The sequence below is a fragment of the Peromyscus leucopus genome, chromosome 20 (assembly GCF_004664715.2).
Source record: "Peromyscus leucopus breed LL Stock chromosome 20, UCI_PerLeu_2.1, whole genome shotgun sequence".
In the NCBI taxonomy this organism is placed as follows: Eukaryota; Metazoa; Chordata; class Mammalia; order Rodentia; family Cricetidae; genus Peromyscus; species Peromyscus leucopus.
This window is the reverse complement of record NC_051080.1, coordinates 23,874,984-23,900,565: the sequence shown is the minus strand read 5'-3', so window position 1 is coordinate 23,900,565 and position 25,582 is coordinate 23,874,984. Positions and strand designations below refer to the sequence as shown.

At 41.6% G+C, this 25,582-nt stretch overlaps 1 protein-coding gene across 1 annotated transcript in view; it reads left to right on the top strand.

The window, feature by feature from the left end:
* Positions 1–769: 769 nt before the first annotated feature.
* Positions 770–25,582, top strand: part of Lrrc6 (leucine rich repeat containing 6) — a 109,012-nt gene continuing 84,199 nt past the window's right edge. Inside the window, exons 1-3 of the mRNA XM_028876017.2 lie at positions 770–902; positions 12,435–12,602; positions 18,527–18,604. Coding sequence (XP_028731850.1) covers positions 893–902; positions 12,435–12,602; positions 18,527–18,604 — 256 coding nt within the window. The 5' untranslated portion in view covers positions 770–892. The remainder of the gene's footprint in view (positions 903–12,434; positions 12,603–18,526; positions 18,605–25,582) is intronic.

The window sequence follows — 25,582 nt, the reverse complement described above, 5'->3', positions numbered from 1 at the left end:
GTATTGAAGTCCAGCAATCAGAAGCCCCCCTTGTCTCACCTAATTAACATGGCCAATTAAAATTAAACACGTCATCCTAGCACAGGCTTTCCTTCTTTACCTTTATAAACCATCAACAGACAGACTGTACCAAGTCTGTCTGCTCTCTATCCAGAGGCTGTCCTTTGTACCCCTGGGACAAACCCTCCTGCCTGCTTTCCCTTGTCCCTTTTCCCTTGTCCCCTCCCTCCTTTAGCAACAAATCCTAGCCTATTCTAACACAGATCTTTTCTCTTAAACATTACACCTGCAAGGTCACTTGCAGCTGTTTTCTGCCTGAGTCAGAAAGCAGCCACATTAACACACACACACACACACACACACACACACACACACACACACGAACGTTTAATAAAGGACCTCTCTGTGAAAACAGGTTTTGGTTGTGGTTTGTGCCTAATCCGGGGGACACCGCCCCCCACCGTGCGGGAGTCCCCTTCAGTGGGGGGTCCAAATCCAATCTTCCTGGCTGTGCACAAGTCAAATAAATTGATAATTAATAGAGATCAGGTAGAAAACACGGAAGGGACAGACCCCATTAGGAAGTAAGAGCTCCCTGCGATTCTTTGATCTGGGTGGGCAACTGACTTAGAAGAAAACAGTCGAAGGAGCGTCACAGGTGGAGACAAGGAACAGGATTAGGTCAGGGTCAGTAGCGCTCCACCTCGGCTGTCTTTCCTGCTTCTCTTTGTAGGTCAGGAAACTCAGCGCCGCCTGACCTCCTGCGGCCGCCATAGAATCCCCGGTTGCCATGGCTCCAGGATTGCGTCCACATGCAGAGCCGCTGCTGTGAGAGCTGAAGGGAATCCTGCCGGTTGCTGGATTCCCTTGACCAGTGATCCAGAAAGGCGCCATGGGCCTGAGTAAGCGACCCCTCCAACACTCAGCACCCCCTCCTCACTTCCAAATCTCCCCTCTCCCCACCAGGCAGGACCAGCCTTCAGGTACCTAAAGCTGCACCAGGCTCTTTGAGTTCTGCTCAGGAACCCTCAGGTCCTCTCAGGGCCTCTTAGGACCCTTGAAGTCTCACCTTGACCTCTCATTATCACGTAGTCCCCCCTCCCCTCCCCCGCAAATCCTTTCAGGAGCCCTTGGGTCCCATCAGGTTCTTTCAAATCCCCCAGGTCGCATCAAGTCTGTTCCAGTCCTCCCAGGTTCTATAGGTCCTCTCAAGCGCTTGCCATGTTCTCCACCTGCTCCCAGCAGCTGGCCAGTCTGTGAAGTGGGCGCCATGGAGAGAGGGAATTCAGGAAGACCTGGTGGGTTATTCTCAGCTCATGGCTGGTTAGCTGTGAAGTCCTGGGTCGCTCCATCTGTATGCCACCACTTCACTAAGGAAGGCCTAACAGAGGAGAGCACCAATTCCAGAGCCATGGTTTGACACATGCCCTTCCCCATGGCCACCTTAAGAGCTCTATGGTTTTGTTCTGGGACCCCACCTTTGAGCCTCCGCTTCCTCACTTCCACAGCAAAGCTTTATTATATAGACTTAGTAAATGTGAAAGTGTTTATCTAAAACTATTATAAGTGTCTGCAAGGTGGTGGGATGAGCAGGTATTTTTTTAGATTAGATTGAATCATTCCCATTATCAAGACATTTTTTTTGCTGACAAATGGCATTTTCCTAGAGTTGCATCTAACATGCCAGTTATCATTGTTAAAGTGCCATAACATTTGTGTATATATCTATTCATGTATATATGTGTGCACGTGGAGTCAGGAGGTTGGCATCTGGTGTCTTCCTCAATTGTTTTCTACCTTATTTTTTAAAGTCAGGATCTCTCACTGGAAATAGAGCTCACCCATTCAGCAAAACTGGTTGATCAATGAACTGGAGAGATCTGCCTGTCTCTGCCTCCCCAGTGCAAGGATTACAGATATACTACACTGGTCGCTGGTAATCAGGACTCATGCTCTCATACTTTACTGGCTGAGTCATCTCCTCATCCTTCACAATTAGTATTTTTCATCAGGAGACTGTACTTGGGGCTGGGATATAGTTCAGTAGTACAGCATTAGGAAGTCTCATGGAGAGAGAGGAGGAAAGAGTTTGGGAGGGAGGAAAGAGAGATATAGATAGAGATAGATAGATAGATAGATAGATAGATAGATAGATAATAGATAGATGGATGGATAGATAGATAGATAGATAGATAGATAGATAGATAGATAGATAGACGGATGGATAATGAGAGAGAGAAAGTGAGGGTGTGAATGAGAATATAATGGTAAGGTTTCTTTCTGCCCTGGAAAAAGGTGACAAGATGCCACCTTTACAAGCTTTTCAGTTGAGAGGCTGTGGGGTTTTCTTCAGGCACCTAATTGGCCATGTAGGAGTGGTGGAAGAGAGTGGCCTTAACTAGAATCCAGACAGTGAGATAAATGACAAGTGTCCCTCCCACAAGTGCTTACATGTGCCATGCCTGGTTCAAATGTTTTTCCATGCATTTTTTTTTTTGTCTCAGCAATGTTCCAAGACAGGGAACAATGACCAACTTACCCATTTTTCAGGGCGGGTGACTGAGGCAGAGCCGAGAACCACCTTGACAAATAGCCAGTTCCAGGAACCAAGCAAGGCAGAGTGAAGAGATTGGAGAGTTTTTATACATGCTCTCCTTGTCTGTGCTGTTTAGTGTTTTTTGTTTGTTTTTCAACTTAATGCAAGCTAGAGTTGATGTACATTTGAGAAGAGGGGATCTCACTTGAGGAATTGCCTCTATCTGACTGGTCTATAGGGAATTCTGTGGGGGCATTTTCTCAGTGTTTGATCTGAGAGTGCCTAGCCCACTGTGGACAATACCACCTGTAGTTTGGCAGTCCTGAGTTGGGCAAGAAAGCAAACCGAGCAACTCACGGAAAGCAAGGTAGTAAGTAAGCATCGTTCCTCTGTGTATTCTGTTGGAGTTCCTACCTTCAGATTCCTGCATCAAGCTCCTGGTCTGACTTCTCTCAGTGACAGCTCGTGATCTGGGAGCTGTAAAATGAAATAAACCCTTTCCTCCCCAGGTTGCTTTTGGTCATGGTGTTTATCAGAGCATCAGAAAGCTAACTAGGTCACCCATGTTCTCCCTTGATTAGCGGTTTTGCTTTCTAGCATCCTTTCAGTTTCCGTGAAGAGTCAGTGGAAACAGCCTATTTTTTTCTTAAAGGTTGGTAGGATTTATCTGTGGAAACATCTGGGTCCAAATACTCTTTGCTAGAAAGCTTGTTACTCATATCTCGTTACTCAAGATGACCCACAGGTCCTTAAACTACCCTTGTCTTCCTGAGGGAGCTTGGTAGTTTTCATCTCATCGAATAATTTACCCATTTCACACACATTCTTTAATTTATTCTCATAATGATATTTATAATATTCTCTGTACCCTTTAATATTTGCACAGTAGATATTTCACCTCCCATTACTAAATTTGGCAATCTGTCCCATCTCCCCTTCTGCTAAGTCAGAATAAAGTGTACTATTTTCATTTTCTTAAATCACTGGCTTTGGTTTTTACTAATTTTTCCCCTGATTTCTATGTCATTTGATTTCTGTCAGAATCTTTATTACTTTGTTCTATTTTTAATTTGACTTGTACTTTCCCACATATCTTAAAATGGTAGCTGATGTCTCTGCTCTATATCTTTCTGACCATGGACATTCAATGCTGTAAATTTCCCGTCCAGAAATGTCCTAGCTGTGTCTCCAGTGAGGCCATTCTACTCAAAACACAAACTTACCTTCTTTTGTTGTTGTAGTTTCTTGATGTCTGATGTCTTAAAAAAAATACTTTCATATATCATGTCTGGAGTTTAGTTAGTGTAGTCTGGGAGTGGGAATCCTAACCTAGGACTCCATGATGCCTGGAAGTTAGAGTCTGTCACTCTTTTAGGATTTAGCCTGTTTCTGGTGCTCGGCTTTCTCTGAACCATATAGTTCAAGACACACACCTCTTTATATTCTTCCATTCCTTCTTGTAGTCTTCACACTTAGCCTTCAAGAGTTCATTAAGGTGTCTTTCCTTTCCTTGGCAGTTGTGTTTAGTCAGAAATCCTCAGTGCAACTGTCCTCTAAGTGACATGCCTGATCGGTCACATTCACTATTGTCTTCCCTTCCACTGATACTCCATCGCCGCTCAGCACCAGAGAAATTCTCAACCAATGCACAGCACCTGTGACCCCGGCACACTGCCTGTGTCCCACTGACTGCCAGTAGTGGTATCCATGTTGCCATTTTGGTAACAGATTTGGTTTCAAACCCACACCTTACCTAGCACATGCTTTCATGGACCACTTTGGGTCTCAATGCTTTCAGGTTTGGGCTTCCCAAGAAGCAGAGTTTTGATGTTTAGCATGCTAGAGATTTATTCTGTGGCATTATTGGGGTAAGTAGAAAGCAAGTTTAGGCAGGATGGATGGCAGAAGCCTAACCTACTCAACTCCAAGGGCTCCAAGCTTGGAGTCCACCTTCTGACTTGCCCACACTGAGATAAAAGACTGGGCCTCAACAGTCTCTTACCAATCAGCCATCCACTATGATCTTTTGGGAACAGACATTAGCTGGGGTAGGGTGATGTTTTTCAGCTAAGGCAACTGGAAGAAAGGAAGGCTGGCAGAGCTCCAAGCAGCTGCTGGAATTAATCTATTAATTTTGAAGGGGAAACTGGGCAATGCATTGTGTTATCCAAGATGGCCAAGGATGCCCTTTCCTCATTTGCTTGTCTGGCATACATCTACACACATTTCAAGGTTCAGGCCTCTCCTCTGTGCATCCTCTTCTGACCTCTCTTCTTTGACTCAGTAGCACAAACCACATTTCCTGAGTTCTTCTGTCATAGTGATTTGTGTTTTTTTTTAACTTTTTATTATTATTATTATTTTATTATTATTATTTTACAACACCATTCAGTTCAACATAATAGCCACAGATTCCCCTGTTCTCCCCTTCTTGTCCCCCCTCCCCCCAGTCACATCAATAGCCCTTAAAGGTATCACTGGATTAGGGATCAGTATGTTTCCTGATGTCCATTAAATCTATAGGAGAAAGAAGCGTGTGTTCTCTTAGAAATGTTATCTTCTAAACAGAAAAATATTTAGATACTATGAGAGGTAAACTACATATTTGTAATCCTGTGTTTCTATTAAATATCTTTTATTTCATGTATATAATATACATATATGCCCATATGCATATTTGCAAGGTTTTTCAAGATGTTTGAAAAATCTGTGAAATCTGCTGTGAACATATTGGTTGATTTTAGAGTAATCCAGCAAGAAAGGTAGAGCTGTTTTCAAAACACTATATAAAATATAAAAGAATGATCTAGATGTGATGGTAGAATACCAGCCTTTACCTGAGAGGCTGAAGCAGAAGGATTGCCTTGAGTTTGAGACAAAACATTATATAAAACATAAAGGAATGATCTGGATGTGATGGTAGAATACCAGTCTTTACTCGAGAGGCTGAGGCAGAAGGAATGGCATGAGTTTGAGGCGAGCCTGTACTACATAATGAGTTTCAGGCAGCCTAGGCTGCATATAAGACCCTGAGTCAGACAAACAAACAAATACTAAAAGATAAATGCTAAATTGTTGGCTTTGGAGTTTTGTTAAATTTTACTGAGTACCTCAAAAATCATGCAGAAGTAAACTTATTGGAACATGCTCTCATAACTCAGAAACTTTATCCTGTTGCACACAGAATCCTTACAAGGTTCTGTGGTGTGTGTGTGTGTGTGTGTGTGTGTGTGTGTGTGTGTGTCTGTGTGTGTGTGTGTGTGTCTGTCTGTCTGTCTGTCTGTCTGTGTCTGTGTACATGTATACATGTTTGTATGTGTGAGTGCCATAGCACATGCATGGAGATCAGAGGACAGCCTCAGATGTTGGACCTCATCTTCCACTTTGTTAAAGACAGGTTGTCTTTTCTGTCTGTCTGGCTAGCTGGCCTGTGAGTTTCCAGGGCTTCTCTTGTCTGCATGCCCCATCTGGCTGTAGGAACAGATTAGAGACGTGTGCTATTTCATTTAGTTCTGGAGATTCTAATTCAGGTCCTCATGCTCCTGTAGCATGTGTTTTACCCACTAAGCCATCTTCTCAGGTTGCACAAGGTCATTGTGCAGATAAATGTTAAAGAATCAAGAGGCCTAGGCTGGCTAATCAATATTAGTTGAGCCTTTGATTCCTCAGTGCCTGGCTTTAATGAGATAACTATGTTAGAGTTGCCAGCATCCTTCATTGGTCTCCCTTTCCCACAGCCAAGCAGGTATTGGTTAGCCCCTCCTTTCGGTAGGACATTTTTAAAGTTTCATGTGAGTTTCCTATTTTGTTGCTTGTGGTTTTCTGAATGAGAAAGCAAAGGCAGCATTTCATGTACATGCTCTCTATACCATCCAATAGGTGTTGAAACTGTTGTGTGATGAGCGTTTAATGCTACTGAGGAATTTTTAAGTCCTAGAATCATCTCATGTAAGCGCAGTGCCATATTACTTGATGTAGGACTTTCTGGAGGTGGGCAATATTGTTTGGAATTAGAGATTGCATAGTTTAAACTAGGTGGTATGTAAAATGGCAAAATCCTTCCTATTTAAAAGTGCAAAACACTATCATCTCCGTGTACCATGTAGATAGATACTCTTGACATCTCTTCTCAGGGACTGAATCTAGATTCCAGATTCCACACTGATGTTTGCCATTACAGGTAAGGCAGTGTTATGTAACAATTTCCTGAGTGACATAACATAGCAGTTGGCCTATAATAAGCCTATTCTGAATTTTGACTGGCTTTATCTTGTGCTTGGAACCACAGCTGCCCTAAGTTGATGAATTACAACAACTTACCATGTCCAGAGGTCAACATTTTACAGTTCCTCCTCCCATCCCCCGCTCCAGTTCTTACATTCTATCTGTCTCCCTTCTATGATGTTCCCTGGGTCTTGAATGCCGCAGTACATGGCCTCCCACCCATGCTCATGTAGCACTTATTGGATGCAAGAGGTTTATTAACAACAAAAGAAGAGGTCATGAAGTTCTGAGGGAATTAGATTAGGGGTACTAGGGAGACTTGGAGGCAGTAGTGGGTGGGTATGTTCAAAATATATAATGTATGAAATTTTCAGTGAATACATAAAAAATGTTAGTTTTTAAAAATAGTTCAAAAAGGAAAATTTCGAATAAACAGTTCTAACTTCCTTTGTGATTCTACACTTTAAATATTTCTGATGGTATACAGTAGTTGCTACTCAGAAACACTATCATTCTGAGCATAGCTGTGGGGTCCCTCCTCTCTGTGTGCTTACTTATCCATGCTAAAGGAGCTTCCCTCATCATTCCCATTTAAACCGATAGTGATTCTTACTCTTTTCACTCTTGCGCTTAGGAAATAAGGATAAGAATAATTTCTTCCTATTGTCTATCCATGATGAGGAAAGGGAAAATTTGATAATCACACGTTGAGAGCCTGTTTTACTTATATAATAGCGCAATGGTATGACTTTCTTATATTGTGGGAGATGCAGCAAGGGAACTAAGTACTTTTTGGTACCAGCAGAAACCTCATCCATGCAGTACGTCTTCAGGGCTGGAAAAAGTGGCAAAGACTTTTATAAAAAAAATTTCTATATGGCCTTATTAAATAAAAAAACATGGAGCCAAATATAGGGGTAAAAGTCGTAGAGATCAGGGAAATAGGAAAAGCCACCAGCCAACCTTACCTCGCCAACTCTGCAGCTTCTAAATGCGAGCTACTTCCTGTCTACCCACACCTTTATTGCCTTGCTGTTGTGCCCTCTCATTGGCTCTTAGCCCAGCTACTTCACTTCCTTGTCAATGCTTGTCTATACAGACCTCCAGTTCTCTATGGTTGGTACTGGGATTAAAGATGTATGTCAACACACTTGGCTGTGTTCCCTAGTATGGTCTTGAACCCACAGAGACCCTGCCTGATAAGTGATAGGATTAAGAGCATGTGCTGCCTGACTTTGTTTACTTAAAATGGCCGCCTTTCCCCCCTGATCTCCAGGCAAGCTTTATTTATCAAAGCACAAATAAAATACCACCACAGAGTTTGAGACAACAGAGCTGTGATACCTTTACAGCCAGGTTATCTGGGTGGGTCATGTAGGTAATCATGGATCAGGTAATACTTAAGATGCTACCAGGGTTCCCATATGCACATTTGACTTGACATGGGTAGCAACTCCCAGTGTTCAAACTAGTTAGATTATGTATTTATGTGGATATTAAATGAAGCCTCAATCAGAATTTTGGGACAAGATAAATAATGGCCCATCAAGTTATAAACCGAACTGCTTCATAAACTACACATTCCTCCTTTGAGAAGTACATCTTCATACAACACAAAGAATACACTTAATATAACTTTTCAGTCTCTTGTGGGTCTCTGCTAGAGTGTGGAGACTCAAGGAGAGCTGATCTATGGCTCACTCCCCACTTCTCTTCTTTCCCTGTCTATATCTCCTATTCTTTCTCCACCCCATGCACACTCAAGCCTATATATCAAATCATCCATGTATCTGACAAACAGATGCTCCTTGGAAGCTGTGGGTATTGGGGATGCAAACACTGTGGTATAGTCTATTTTGGAAATGATCCTTCAAAGTGGCTAGTGAGGAACTTAGGAGCAGATATGGGACTCATTGTTCCTTTCCTAGGCATGGTCTAAAGGGAGGGCATAATTTCTAGATGGGGACATCTTCTTCATTCATAGACTTCGGGTCTAATAGCAGCACAACCTCCAACAATCCATCCTCTTTTGTGGGTTTTGTAGTCTAAGTCACAGATACACCATTAGGCACTTGAGAATCTAGTCAGAAGTGGTAAATAATTATCACATCTCATTAAAATAGCTCTGATAATATTGGTTATGCCTCTCAATCCATAACATAAATTGCATGTTTGCTAAGAGAATTTTTGTAGATTAGAGATAGAGGTGATGATTTTAGTTTATATAACTGATTGGTTATATTCTCAAGTTGACTGTCACTACTTATGCATTGCCAGTTGATTTCAGTTATTGAACAAACATGGGGGACTAAGGGTGTAGTTCCATAGGTCACATGCCTAATGGCAGATGCCCCAGGTTGGACCCCTACCACAAAAGGCAAAAACCCAAAAACAAAATACACAGAAACAAACAAAATAACCCAACTTGGTGTGTGTGTGAGTGTGTGTGTGTGTGTGTGTGTGTGTGTGTGTGTGTGTGTGTGTCCAACACAAAGGTAAATTTAATACCCTATTTTAATGTTTGGTTACTAGGAAGGTTTTTGTTGTTGTTGCTGTTGCTTTTGCTTTCTGGTCTTTTTCTTAAATCATTTGTGCAAGCTGGCTTGTAAATGAGTAGAGACATTCCAGACATAGCAGAGGGATCGAGCAAGCCAGAACTAGTCAGGCTGCCCCTTTAGGCTTCTTTGCAATCCCTTTAGCCTGTCTATCCCAGGACTGGGTTTGCAGCCACCTCTGCCTGTCAGCTGAGGCAGCCCTTGGAGCAGCATGAACATTCATCATGTGTAGTGTTGTAACCTCTCAACCTGAGTCCCCCCACACTATTCTAAAGAAGTGTCATCTCAAGTTACCCTGTCTCCTCCCATTGGAAAGAACAGAGTTCCACCCACTGCAAACAAGCAGTGGAGTGTTGTTAGTTGTTTTTTACTCTTACTCTTTTTGGGGGCCCACAACCCAGATCCCAAATAAATCACACATGGAGGCTTAGTTTTTTATTATAAATGCCTGGCCATAGCTTGGCTTATTTCTTGCCAGCTTTTCTTAACTTTAAATTATCCTGTCTAGCTTTTTCCTCTGAGCTTTTACCTTTCTCTATTTCTGTGTACCTTTCATTATTTCTTACTCCATTGCTGGCTGTGTAGCTGGGTCGCTGGCTCCTGGAGTCCTCCTCCTTCTCTCCTCTGACTCCTAGATCTCTTCCTCCCAGAGTTATCCTTCCATTTATCCTCTCTGCCTGCTAGCCCCACCTATTTCTCTCTCCTGCCTCACTATTGGCCATTCAGCTCTTTATTAGACCATCAGGTGTTTTAGACAGACTAAGTATCACAGCTTCACAGAGTTAGACAAATGCAACATAAACATAAGTAACACAGCTTAAAATAATACTCTACAACAGTGGAGTTCATACATGTTTTTATCTTTTAAAAAGGCAAAACTCTATTTTTTAGAATGTGGCATGGAGGTGTGGCAGCTGATAGTGCATGAGGAACTTGTCTCAGCTGGACAAGTCTACACATTCAGGAGCCTGAGGAAGCTCCAGAGGTTCTTACTTGCTCATGTAGAAGATAGTGTCATACAGTGGTTAAGAATAAGTGGTCTGCTAAATTATATTTCCTCTTTATTTAACTTAGAAAAATTCCTTTGAGATTCTAAAAATACATACAAAACCTCCATAAGTTTTCCATTTTTAATATACTATAGAATAGCATAGGAAGAATGTCATTTTTATGTCATGTATATAACCAAGTTACTCTCCACTCAAACATTTTTTGCACATGAATACAAAGATATCCAGGAACTTGGGGGAAAAATGTTCTTTTTTGCCAATCTATGAAGTGACCACAAGTATGTGATATTTATTCCATTGTTCCATTCCAGAAACTGTGACAAGCTCTCAGGTGTTTCACCGTTGGTAAGGAGGTCTTGATTGCTGGTGGCAGAAGTGTTAATCCCTGAAACAGACCCCACCCCTGTGGAATGTTTCCAAGGATAAGCATTATGTCCCTGTGATGTAATCAAGGTGCTGTCCCTTCCAACTCCCACAGAAACTAGTACTGGACTGCTAGAGCAAAGAAATTGTCTTTTGCTATGTTTTGATATGTTTGACAAAGCAGTTGCTTCTCATAAAGCACTCCCAACATTTTGAAGAAATTTCACAGGCTGTTTTTGTTCCTTTGTGTCTCTGTAATTCATCACTTCACTTAAGTCTGTTACCACAGAACATCCTGTGTCAATTGTAGTTTACCCAGATGCATCAACCCTATGTGGTTCAGTGTTAAATGAGACACTGCTGCTATTTAGCTACTATAAGATTAAAAAAAAAATAGTGGTTGAAAGAAACCATATTACAATTGAAAATTCTATAATTTTCTCGACTGGAATTTTTATTATGTGCACCCAACAGATCAAGTTTCCATGCAAATGTTAGAAAGTGTAGGCTTCACTTGGCTTATTGATTTGTCACTTCAAAGGAAGTTATTTTAACTAGGTTAACTATGTGCAGCACTTTAAGCATTGCCCTTGTAGGATTTTGAAAAGTGTGTTTTAACATGGTCTTCCATTGGGCTGTTCATTTCAAAACTGGCTATAGCTTTCACAGCCAAGATCTAGTTATGGAAACTAGCTATGGAAACTCTGTGCTTCAGTTACTTTCCTGATGAGGGTAAAACATACGTCTACATATCACTACTTTAATCATTCAAAACATTTAAACTAGTGCCTGGTATATTATAGAAGACAACAAATAAGCCTTCATTATATATTGGGATGAAAAGGAATCATTTGTACATTCTACTGATAATGTAAGGTGGGTTAAAAAAACATATTTATGAACACTGGAAATGCAAAATGTCTCCATTATTGTTGCCTATTTGCTTCCAGCCCACCTTATAAATATGATTCATGATTTTGTTCCTGGATCCAATAGTGGACCATGGTATTATTTCCACTCCCTTGGTGCCATCTTTATTACATTTCCCTGACTTGGGTCTCGGCAGTTGGTGCTATACATAATTTTTGTTAGAAAATGGGAACTCCCTCTCATTTTTGCTCTTCATAGAAGCAGTTCCTTCCTTATTTCTTTCTTTCCTTCCTTCCTTTCTTTTTTATTCTTCCAGGAAATACAGCAAGTAAGAGCTACTTTATCAATCTTCAATGCAAGATCCGGAATCTGGGTTGTTCTTTTCTTTCTCTGAAGCTCTAAATGAGCAATTAATTGCTTAAGTGATAAGTGGCCTCCCTTATTTGATGGTGGGAGAAGTTTTTTAGGTTCTGTCCTTTGTCCGTAAGATTGTGACTCAGTTGCTCTGTCTTAGGTCTGATAGTGAATCTCATCCAGTTTGGTCTGGTTCCACTGGGACAGCCTATATTCATATTCTTGCAGTGTCAACTGCTAATTCTTCATCTATGCAACAAAACTTACATAGACCTTACACAGAGAGAGACAAATGAGACTTGAGGCTTTGTTGTGTCTCTTCTCTTTGCCTCACATCACGACTGTGCACAGACTCCCTAAAGTGGGCAGCAAGCAGCACTTGTCTGATCTCTCTGTCTAAAAATTGCTTGGGCCCGAAGAATCAACACTTAGCTGCAAAGAAATTCCAGCATATTAATCATATACTAACCCGACACTGAACATTGGAAATGGGAATATAATACGCTGCAAAATTTCTTTCAGTCACAGAAGATCTTATTAGACGCAATGCTGAGCACAACGACTGTGTCATTTTTTCCCTGGAGGAACTTTCCTTGCATCAGCAAGAAATAGAAAGGCTAGAACATATCGACAAATGGTGCCGGGATTTGAAAATTCTTTATCTTCAAAATAACCTCATTGGAAAAATTGGTAAGTGTCATTCATTTGTTCTCATTACTTTTTAACATTTGAGTGGGAGAACTTTGGGAAATAACTGAACAATAAGGCCACAGGGAAAGAGACACAGCCACCTTTAAGTAGCTGTTTGCAGAATATTCCCCAGGCCTTCCTGTGTGTAGTTGGCCATGCTGCCCAGAGGGATACTGTTATGGCATTGGAAATGGGGTTAAGTATGCTCATGATTTCCTACCAGCTTTCAAAGGGGGTGGATATGAGTTGTGGGAACCCATTTTCAGGTTTCCTAGTGGCTTTACCCAGCAGGTCTGCATAGAGAGGATGACTGGACCATGGGCCTGAGTGCAGGTATCTGAGATGGTCTGTATTTGGCTATGCTGGGGAGAGGTCTTTTGCTCCACCCCTTGGCGTCTCTATAAATACCCTAGGGCAGAGACAGTCAGGGCCCAATAGACTAGGTTCCAGGCCCTCTTGAGGCTATCCTGTATTTTCTATCTTTATCTCCCCTCTCTAATCCTTCTAACTAACATTTCCTGTTGCTCCTACTCAAGAGCACTCTGGGGAAATGTGGGGGTGGTGGGTAGCCCCCCCTCACAATGAGTCATTCATTTGTCATGGCTATATATCTCTCTGTAAAACTGGAAAGACCATGTTAGAATTTAAAAGTTCTTGTAATACATGTACACCAGTACATTCTTTAGTTGTTGTTGTTAAAAAAAATCACAGATGCCCAAACTTAGAAGCAACCAAGATATCCTTCAGTTGGTGAATGAATCAATCCATGAAATAAATGGTTACAGAACAAATGAAAACACATAGAGAAGCTCTAAATGTACATATTAAGGGAAAGCAACCAATATGAAAAAAAACTAAGCCTACATACATCTAACTATGATGTTCTGGAAAAGGCAGAACTATAGAAACTTCAAAAAGATGAGTGGTTTCCAGGAGCTAGTAGTAGTGAAGAGCAGATAGAGCATGGAGGATAATGGCAGATACATGTTGTAGTAGTTGCGTGTTTGTCAAGATACACAGAATGTATTATACTAAGAGTAAATGTGTGGGTCATGATATGTCAAAGTAGTCATATCAATTGTAATGAGTCTACACTCTGGTATAGGATATAAATAAAGTATTGGGGCCAGTAATTTGGGGTTGGGTAGGGAAGAAATGGGGTATATGAGAGCTATAAGTTTTACTAAGTTTTTTTCTGTGAACATAAATTTGCTCTGAAAAATAAGTATATATTTTTAAATGTCTTTGTCAGATTACCACACATTACATTAGCCAGTTATGCCATATTGTCGAGTACAAGGTATTGTGATCAGTTTGGTATATTAAGGTGGTTTTAGTTTGGAATGGAATTGACAGGTAAGTGCAGAAGTCATGTGAGCAAAGATCAAAATGTTAGCATTGTAATTGATTTTATTAGTTACTTTTCTGATGCTGTGAAGAGACACCATGACCAAGGCAACTTATAGAAGAAAGAGTTCATTGGGGGCTTTCTTATAGTTTCAGGGGGTTAGCTTATGAACATCATGGTGAGGAGTATGGCAGCATGTAGGCAAGCATGGTGCCGGAGTAGCTTACACATTGAGACAACAACTACAGGGCAGAGAGAGACAGAGAAAGGCATGGACTTTTGAAGTCTCAAAGTCCATTCCCAGTGACACACCTTTTTCAATAAGACCACACCTCCTCCAAGGCCACACCTCCTTACCTTTCCATCCTTCTCAAGCAGGTCTACCAACTGAGGATCAACTATTCAAACATATGAGCCTATGGCAACCATTTTTATTCAAACCGCTAAACTGATAGAGGCCTTTACAGAATGTAGTACAGACTAGTAAGAAGATAGACTTGCTAATACTACCCTCAGAATAAACCTCTCAGTTATAGGCCAAGCTGAGCACCCACAAGTTTCTCCCAACCAAGTAGGCTCATGTGTTCTCTGGCAGGGACATCCTAGAAGGGAGAGATGGAGGGAAGAAGGGAAGAAGGGAAAGAGGAAAGGAGGGAAGGAGGGAGAAAGGAAAGACTTAGAATGCCCAGGTTTCTTCTCCCAAATTACCTCTTAGATAAATTGGTCTTTCCCTATCTTCTTCATCCTTCCTTGCCTTAACAATGAATTAAGGGACAAATACAAGGATGGTCTACAGAGCCATTAAATGGGGTCCTGCCACACAGGAACAAGTGGAGACCCACTTCTTGTTAAAGCAACCCTCCGTTAATGGTAAAAGCATGCATGGGCTCAGGTCTCAGGTAGAGTTGTCTGTGAACCCTTCCCCTGCCACTTATTTGTGAGCTCTGTGAAAAAAATAAACAAATCAGTTAAGCTGATCAGGACTGAGTTGGGGTATTCATAAAACACTGTTAAAACCACCTCTTGTAATTCAGGGTACAGGATGGATGGGGTGATGTAGGGACTATTGTGCTTATAGTGAAATAAGACTTTAGTAGGTGAAAACTCCCAAGCTACTAATGTCATTACTTAGCCCAGGTTGTCTCAGCTAGCCTACGGAAGCCAGAGGTAGGAGGGAGAAGTGAATAGAATTGGAGGAATAGATGGAGTGAGTGGAGATAAAGTGCCACTGCTGGAGTACATGGGTCAGCTTTGAGGTTACAGTTAACTTTTCAGGGATATGTAATGGCTCTCAACAGGGAGCATTGAGCTATGGCTGGGATTATCTTGGTTATGATGTGTGTGTGTGTGTGTGTGTGTGTGTGTGTGTGTGTGTGTGTGTGTGCTGGAGGTGTGTAAGCTACTGGTCCTACTCGGAAGAGGCCAGGGACACTACTGCACAGGATGAGGATTATCTAACTCAAAATGTTAACATTACCAAGGCTGAGAAACCCTGGTAGCGTGGGTGCTGCTGATTCTCTGGGTAATTGAAAATTGGCTCGAGGATTATAAAAAGCACAGATTTGCATCATTTTGGAAGATTTAGTAAAACTATATATTTCTTCAGATAAATATTCTTGGCATCCTTTGCTTTACCAGGAACTGGAAACTCTGGCACACTGTTCAATTAGAAAGGCGGTCAGAGAAAACCACCAGCTTTTATTCATGGGCGCTTTGAAGAACGATGCTAATTGTACAGATCTCAAAGAGTTCCCGAAATTTTAATCTCCACAGCTGGGTCCATCACAATTACTAATTAGTAGCATAGTATTTCAGGCCTTTTCAGAGCTGTGAGAAAGCTTAAATTTTTGCTTCCGAAGTATTCTTAAATTAAACACTTTTAAATTCTAATAATGGGATTTTTCAATGCTGCTCCACCCATGGGCATTTAGGCATGTATTTAGCAAGTAAAAGTACTTCTCTAGGATCCACACATGCTGTCCTACCATTGAGGTGGAAGTTTGCAAAGCAACTGCCTTTCCTAGAGCTCCCTGGCTCACTGGGTGGGACAGATGGACTGTGGGAGGAAGGCTCTGCTCAGCCATGAAGCAAGTGTGAGCCAAGGACCATCTGGGGTTCCACCAAAGTGCAGAGCCTATGGAGGCAGCCACCAGTGATCAGCTCTCCCAACAGATCCCCCGTGGGCCTTGTTAGGATGGGGGATGGGGTAGTGGACAAGCTTCTGTCAAGGGTGAAGGGATTTGGTTAACCAGAAGTCTGTGGGCCTGTTTGTGGCAGTTGGTGACAACAGCCCCCACAGTGGTTTGGGTTCAGAGCTCTCCAACTCCCTCCAGGCTGCTGGAGAGGGGCTATGTAGTTTTACTTACAGTCTTCATCTTTCGCCTGGCCAGTTTGATTCCCTGTCTCTCGGGATGTAATTCTTCTTGTACGAGTCTTGTGTTGATTTCCACTGGGTGACTCTAGCATCTGAGGGCTGCACAAATAATACGACCAGGAAGCAGAGCTCTTTGTAAAGCAAGTATCCCACTGTGGGGTGGCAATTTGAACAGGAATGACTGAGCATTTCTGTCCAGGATGTAGACAGACACTCTGCCTTTCATGATTCTTGGCACACAGAAACCTCCAAATATGTTGACAACTGAATGCTCAGATGTTGCTAGAGACCCTTTTGTAAACATTAGTACTACTCAGAAATTTAATTCCTCAGAGAAGCTTAATCCATCCTCAGATTCTCATTTTAAAAACAGTGGACTTGAGGCCCCAAGAACTAACGTTGTTGTTCTTAGATCTATGAGGCTATTTACATGATTTAAGTTTAGATGAACTCTGAATAGTGCTTAGTGTGATAATAGTAAGTCATGCTTGCTATTCATAATATCTCCGAGGATCCGGGAGAGCAGCATTAGTTAGTCAAGGCTGCCCAAAATTCAAATGTCTTCACAGGGATATCATCTTTCTTTTCATCTGAAGGAATTGTTCTTTTAAGGGAAGTCTAATGATTTAGTGCACAGCTCTGGAATCAAATTCTTTTGGCTCTATCATTACTCTTGGACATGTGAGTTAATTCTCTCCACACTGGCATTTTCATCTGAAAAAAGGAGATGGCAATAATTTTTACTTCATGTAGTTTTTGTTAGAATCCAATAAAAGTACTTCTAGCTGGTGAGATTACTCAGTAGGTAAGATGCTTGCCTCCAAGTCTAGTGACCTGGGTTTACACTCCAGGATACACATGGTGGCAGAAGAGAACCAGCTCCCACAAATTGTCTTTTGATGCCCACACACATCCTATGGCACATTCACCCATACCCATACATATGCACAAAATACATAAGTGTAATTAAGTGGCTTTTAAGATTTAATATAGTTGATAAGCCTAGGATATAATATGATGTATACAAGACAGTCAGCTGTGTCTTATTATCAGCTGTTTTTAGAGACACTTACTCAACAATTCCTTGACTAGCTCATACTTGTTTTGTCTGACTGGCCTTCCAGATTTACTTAAAAAGATAATCCCATGTCTGGTTAACTTTGGCTAAAAGTAAAGAAAATCCCATTTCCCAGGGCTTAACAATAAGGAAACTTTTTTTTTTTTTTATCCTGTCCAACCATAAGTCCAGATAGAGTGCACTCCAGAGCAGTGGATCCCTTTTTTTCTTTTCTCCCACCACAGGGTAGACTTTATTTACAGGCGGTTCCCTCATGAAGTTTGAGCACTAAAGGAATAAGAGTTCTCTCCTTGTTACCATCTTGTAGTAGAAAGATACAGGGAGTCCTGAAGCAGGGAGCATTAAGTTTTTGCCTAACTGACTGTGAATACTTGTGATGTGCATCCTTTACTATAACACATGGCTGTCAGGAGATGCTGTGGGCTGGTTGGTTTAACTCTAAATTCTGTTGCCTTCAAACAGCAGGAGATACTGGGTACTATACACTGGCCAGCTTTCTTAAATATAGCCCAGTGGAGTTGGAAATGGGTAGAAAAATGAGCAAACATTGGTACTCTTAAGAAGAAGGGAAGAAGAGGGGAAAACTAGTGGCTGTTGTATAGATGTGCTCTCTAGTTTATGTCAACCTGACACAAGCTAGAGTCATTTGGGAAGAGAGAACATCAACTGAGAAAATTTCCCCACTCGATTGGCCTGTGGGCAAGACTGGTGTGTTTTCTTGATTGATGATTCACGTGGGAGGGCCTAGATCACTGTGGGCGGTGCCATCCCTGGGCTGGCGGTCCTGGATGGTATAAGATAGCAAACAAAGCCACCCAAGAGGAACAGCCCAGTAAGTAGCGCTTCTCCAGAGCTTCTTCTTCAGCTCCTGCCTCCAGTTTCATGCCTTGAGTTTCTTGCCCCAATTTCCTTCAGTGTTGGACTGTTACCTGGGAAGTGTAAGAAGAAACAATCCCTTTCGTCATGGTGATTTAGCACATCGATATAAACCCCTGACTAAGACAGTAAAGCTCTGAAAAGCTGCTGGCCATGTGTTACCCATGTTTCTCTGTATAATTTTCATGGTAAGTTATGAAATAGTCTTCTCTCATAAAGGCTAATTAATTATATTATTTGTATTTCAGAAAATGTTGGCAAACTCAAGAAACTTGAATACTTGAACCTAGCATTAAACAACATTGAAAGAATTGAAAATTTGGAAGGTAAATTTCTCCTGTTTTGTTTACGAGGTTAATAAAAACTTGAAGGTAGCTTTACACAGCATTGGAGATACAAAAGGTAGATTTTAAAATTATATTTTACATAAATCTTGCTCATCTCGGTTCTTATAAAAATTCAAACAATGAAGTGATATGTAAATCTGGAGCCGAAAATGTATTTTACCCCTTTCTAGCTTGGTCTCCTTACCAGAGGTGACTGTAGTTGACATCCTGAAATATGTGACAGGATTCTCTCTTGTTTTGCTTTCTATCAAATCATCTCATGCTTAACATGTTTATGGGGTGTGCATGCGTCTCTCTGTCTCTCTGTCTCTCTGTCTCTCTGTCTCTCTCTCTCTCTCTCTCTCTCTGTGTGTGTGTGTGTGTGTGTTGTGTGTGTGTGTGTGTGTGTGTGTGTGTGAGCATATGGATGTCAAAAAACAGCCTGTGGGAGTCGGTTCTCTCCTTCCACATTGTGGGTTCTGGGGACTCTAACTTGGTCTGGCACCGGGTGCTGAGCTCTCTCTTTCTGGTCCTTATGAGTAGTATTTTGAAAATTAATTTCTTCCTGGAAACTACCTTGATGTCTTGATATTCAAGCAAAGGGACTGGAGACTGTGCAGGGCCACCAATATTGATGGGGTTAGCTAAGCATGTGTCTGCAGATGGACATCTGAGGATTCCTGTGTTTTGCTAAAATAAGCTGGCGACGGTGCGCACCCTTCGCCAGCCACTCTTTATGCAGTCCTCCACCCCCCACCATCCCCGGGTTTTATTTAGACTTGAAATTCCTGAGCTTAAATATGCAGATTTTGAGATACACTGCCAAATTTTTCTTCTGAAGGATTGCATCAGCTCTCTTTGCACCTGCCGGGCCACATGAGTGTCCTTTCTGTACATCTCATGCCCGCCTGGAACACTTGGAATTACTGTTGCCAGATCATTGGTATTGACCTTGGCTACGGTGTTCAGACACTTATAGGATGTTGGTATTTCTTCTTAGGTGAATTCTAAGATGTTTCCTGTCTTTTAGCCTATTTTTTGATTGATTTGCCACTTTTGGAAAGTATACTCATTTATTCTGGATCTTAAACCATTGTCACATGGTACAGATATTTTTCTTTTATATACCACTTTTTCATGTATTTAAGTTATGAATGATACTGGTGTGCAGAGGTTTTATACTATAATATACTAAGCTATAAACCTTTTCTTTTACAGTTTCTAAATACAGTCTATTTTGTGTTAAGTTTCTACTTTCCATGACTTAATCTTTCACACTTACCCTCTATAATCCATCTCAAGTTCACCATGTCAACTGAATCAAAAGATACTGTTTTCTCAAAATGTATCATGGCTGAAATACTTGGATCCCTCCTTGAAATTGAAATATAAATTACATACCATAAAATTCACTAGTGTGGATGCACAGTTCATCAGTTTTTGGTACACTTCTGTTTTCTAGAACATTTTCACCATGGAAAAAGAAACCTCCTATCTTTTTACTACACATGTACTCCCACCTCACCTGCTGATGACAGCTTGAGGGGCAGATCACTCTCCTGAACATGTGTGTTTTAATGAATTCTCTTCTGCACCATCTCCAGCTGGGCTGGAAGCATCATTGCCGATATATTTTCTACCTCTGAACATTTTTTCAGGACATCATTGACTTTGACCTCACAAATCCCAAACATAGACTTTTGGGTCCTTGCTTTCTTGATAGGTGGTGTGGGGATGGAATTCTTTTGTGTGGCCCCTGTTCACTTTCTTTTTTTCTTTTCTTTTTGAGACAGGGTTTCTCTGTGTAGTTTTGATGCCTGTCCTGGATCTCGCTCTGTAGACCAGGCTGGACTTGAACTCATAGAGATCCACCTGACTCTACCTCCCGAGTGCTGGGATTATAGGCATGCACCACCACTGCAAGCCCCTGTTCATTTTTCTATACCATCTACTGCTGGGCCACACGGTTGGGCCACACTGCTAGCACATATTCCTGGTGGACAATGCTGACCCATAATGCTGGCCCACACTGCTGGCCCACAACTGCTTTGTTTGCCCTGTCCATGCTTCTCAACTGCCAACCCTGTTATGGTCATAGGCTGTGTATTTGGGCTGAGTTTCCTGAATGACACTTGGCATCAACTCCCCAGCTAAGGCCTCTCATAGTCCAGCATCTCAGCTCATGTGGATCATGAAGCTCCCTTAGCCTTTTGTCCGTGGCTCTTCCAGAATTTGGAAAGACATCATCTTAGTCAGATGTGATTCCATCCTGCTTCTTGCATTTAGCAGTCATTGCCTCCAGCAGATTGAAATCCTATCTGCAGATGTGGTGGACTCAGCTCTCCCGCCTTCACCAAAAGGGGTAGCTTTCTTTTATGGCACTTCAGAGGCAAGATTGGAGTAGCTCTTCCATGATACCAGGTCCCTGTGGAAGGCATCCTGGGTCATAGCACTAAGTAGCCCAGCCAGTGGCTTGTTGGTGTTTACCACTGCCTGCAAAAGCTCCATCCAAACAGCAGACAGGCTGGTTCTGATAGTCTTATAGGAATTTGAGCTATTCTCCAGTGTCTCTATTTCAACCCAAATATTCCCATTTAATGTTTTTCTGTGTGCTAGATCTTCTGTTGACAAAAATCTCAGTTTTTGTTTACTTGTAAAAAAATATTTCTAAGGGTAGTTTTCCAGATCAAGAGTGCTTACCATTTTTTTCTTTCTCCCTTGCTCCTTTTTCTTTCTTTCTCCTCTATATTATTTTCTGATGCCCTTCCTTTCTCTCTCTCTAATCATCTCTCTTTCTCATGACCTCTAGTCTATTAATTGGATTCAGTTATAGTCAGCTGACATTCCATGCCTCTTAAGCTGCATGTCTAATTTAAACTAGTTTGTCTTTTTATTCTGCTGTCTGAGACATCTCACCAGATTTAAATCCCAGAATAATTATGCTATGTTAATTCTTTCTCATTCTAGAATTCATTTGCAATTAACCCTTTGATTTGGCCACAATTTTCATCCTTCTCACTCATTTCTGTATTGATTGCTGTTTTCCTGTAGTGCTATTGCTATTTGATGGATGAAATATCATCTGATGTATGTGTTGTATAGTTATAACTCTGATTTTAATTCCTTCCGTTGCCCGAATGTTTTCTCTTTGTGGCCCGCCCTGTTCTATTCTGCACTGTTTCTTCAGGTGGTGACTCGGTGTCCTGCAGCAGTCACAGAGGATCCGGTGTGTCCATAGCTGGTGTGGCCTTGCGGTTGTGAGCTTCACTTCCCCCAGCCAACCTCTCTTCTGCATGGCAGGGCTGTGTGCCCTGTGAGTGGGTGGAGCATGTTGACTGGCAGCTTTGCTGCAGAGTGAGGGGCGTGGAGCAGAGGCAGGCAAGCTGCTCTGCCACCCCACTTCCATCTGTCAATAGCTAAATTGGGAGGATTTCACTTAGGACACAGTAGGTTTAGACTCTTTGCCTCCCCGTGTAGAATGAGCATTTCAGTGACGCATCTACAGACATAAATATCCATTGTCCCTTTTGAATTTTTATCCTCAAAACCTAGAGATTGCCATTATCATTATCAAAGGCCCAAATCCAGTGTTGTCAGTGCTGAGGTTCCGATCACCATTGGTGTCTTCCTGTTTTAGAGAGGCATGCATGACTGTTTCCCTGTATGCCACAGCTCTGTCACTGTTAACTGGCAGCCAAATAAAATGACAACAGTTACTCAGCATGTACATTTATGGCAATAAATTTTTGATGTAAATGTCAGAAAGCTAATGACAACTCTCACTCTCTAGGGTTGTCCAGGGCTTGTTTTTTGTTGAGAAATTGTTCCGGGACTGGGAACTTCCCTTTTAACAGATGTTCTGGTCATTCACCACTAGAGGGCAACAACGCTGCTATTGTGTTTTGAACTTTGCAAAATGCAGTCAGTGTATCTTCAGCCTTTCACCCGTGTGGACAGGTGCTCCCTTCTGGATTATGCTTCCCAGCTCTAATGGGGAGGAACTGGGTGCAGGGTTGTTTGAGGACATGCATATCGAAATCAGGAGTGCGTATAGTGATGGTAAAGAAAGAAGGGGTATCTTTTTTTCTGACGTGCATGCACTTTTGGTTTACTTGAAGGGCTAGAAGTGAGAAGAGGAAGATGGATTTATATATTCAATCCACCTGCTACAGCAAATCTCAATCTGATTTTAAAAAGGAAATGGGGGCCTTTATACCCTCTCTCTCTTTTGCCTAGATGGCAAAGAAGAGGAGGAGGAGAAAGAAGAGGAGGAAGAGGAGGGGAAAGAGGAAATGAAAGCAAAATGAAAGCAAAGAAACCTGTCTCTATTTTTCTTTTTCCTCTTCTCTTTTCTATGTTTAGGATTCACCAGGGCAGAATGAAATGCCCACTTCCCCTCCTCCAGAACCCTCTGCTCTAACCTGGAGGGATTGGAAGGGTACTAAGTGTTTGAGCTGCGTTCCCACCTGAGGCAGCAATCTTGATGATTTCAGTGACCTCAGACTCTTGGGGTCAGTAGCTGGCCTCTTTCAGGATAGGCAAAGGGTAAAGGAGAGAATGCTTGCCTTGGCAGGGGAGACTTGGTCAAGTTTGGCCACCTAGGAACATGCTCATCTATAGTATGGAAAACATGGTTTAATTTTTTTACATTTAGGTCAAGTATAAGCAGAGTGAAGATTTGTTTTGTTCTGTTTTAAAACTATTATGAACATATAAGAGGTTCCTGAGTCATTCATCCATAAAACTGTAGCAAAGCCCCAAACCATGAAAATTTTATCTTGTTGGAATCTTGGAAATCTTTTTACATGAAAGAAAGACACTGTTAAATGTTTTGCAGAGCCTCCCAAAGCAAGTGTTATACCAAGTGTCAACACAATACACGGTTCTTACCTCACAGGTAGCAGGAGATTGTTTATTCTGAGCCAAATAGGAGTGGCTGTGGCCTAGAAATAACCTAGAAAAAATCCCCCAAATGATTTGTCCAATGTGGAAGTTTACATGAGCTCCCATCATCACTGAATAAAGTCATGGATTAAGGCACTTATGAAATGTGTTAGTGGGGACGTCAGGTCAGTGGGTTACAGCAAAGCTGTGTCATAGGCTTTGATGCTATCTGATGGCTTTTGAGTTGCTGGCAGCTCATGATCTGCTAATTTCATGCCGTCTGAAGGTTTTGCCTGGTAGTTGAAAGGACATTGAGGTACAGAAGGTGAGTGCTAAATGGCTTTAAAGGGACTAAATATAGCTAAGACAATTAGACTTTGTGACTACACTGTTTCAGCTCTCCACAGTCACAGAGTTCTAATCCATCAATCAGCCACAATCAATGTAAGTGTAGCATTTCCTGGGGAATTCAGTTTACAGTTGTCTTGTTGGGCAAGCGGTACATCTGTGCATTCAGAAGCCAGATGTTTTATGTCCCATGGCACTAGGAAAGACTTGTCCATAGGATGTGATAGTGTTGAGTCTGAGTGAACAGGAAAACAGTCTTTAGGGGAAGCTTGTCCATCTGTGTCACAAGGACTTACAGACCAGAACTCATAACATGATCAGTGAAGGCACTCAGTGACTGTGACTATTTAGTTATATATACCTCTTGCCCCTTGTCCTACTTTTTTTTTTAAATGTAAAACTCTGTCAGTTCCCCAAAGATAGACTTGGAGTTACTGGGCTTTTTCATTTGTCCCTTCCAACATGGCCATATTGATCAAACCTCCTCTCTCTGACTCTCACCATTACTCATCTCTCTTGTTTTGGGACCAGTGGCTGATCAAAATCTGTTGGGGCTGTTGGAGCTGGCACTTTTGTTGTAAAACTCGTGTTACTTTATAAACTAGAGCCAGGTTAATTTTATGTGATAGCTCACTTAGTTTGTGAGTCAATTTTAATCATACCTTTTAAGTGGTATTATTAACTATAATATGTACATATTAATTATAATATACACAATTATTAATTAATGTATATTAATCATGCAAATATACAATTTAATACATATATGTATATACACACATTTGTGATGTGTAGAAACAAATATACTGTTAAGTCAAAATTATAGGCTGGGCGGTGGTGGCACATGCCTTTAATCCCAGCACTCGGGAGGCAGAGCCAGGCAGATCTCTGTGAGTTTGAGGCCAGCCTTGCCTACAGAGCGAGATCCAGGACAGGCACCAAAACTACACGGAGAAACCCTGTCTCGAAAAAACAAAACAGAACAAAAAAACAACCAAGATTATAGAACCTTTGTTTTAAAACTCAATCAAAGATAAAACAAACCAAATTTATTCTTTTAAAAGGGAGTATCCTAGCCGGGCGGTGGTGGCTCACGCCTTTAATCCCAGCACTTGGGAGGCAGAGGCAGGCAGATCTTTGTGAGTTCAAGGCCAGCCTGGTCTACAAAGCGAGTTCCAGGAAAGGCACAAAACTACACAGAGAAACCCTGTCTCGAAAAAGCAAAAAAAAAAAAAAAAAAAAAAAGAGTATCCTTTTCTACCAGTTCAGTCCAGCCTAGGTCACTCCCAGCTTTGTGGTGACAAATGCTTTGATTTATAGACCCAAATATATGTTGCATAAAAGTTTTAGCTGGAGAACTTTAACATGATGATGATACTTGTAAAGGAGCACACACACACACACATACACACACACACACACACACACACACACACACACACACACACAAATGCTTTTCAGGAATGCAGATCTGAGTTCAAGCTCCAACTCAGCCACTCAGGAGCTGTGAGAACATTGGTAATATTTTGCTTTATATACTTTAGGGTTCCAATTACCCAATGCAGTGAAAAAACAAACTAAGCAAAGCTTCATGTCTTGATAGACTTCCCTGCCCCCACAGATGTATAAGTCAGAATTTCAGGGCACATGGCTGTTGATTCCTTTCTTAACTTCTGCACCAGCTGGAACTCTGATAGTGTTTCACCTGGCTTCTGAGTGTCCTAGAGTAATTGTTCTAAGTTCAAG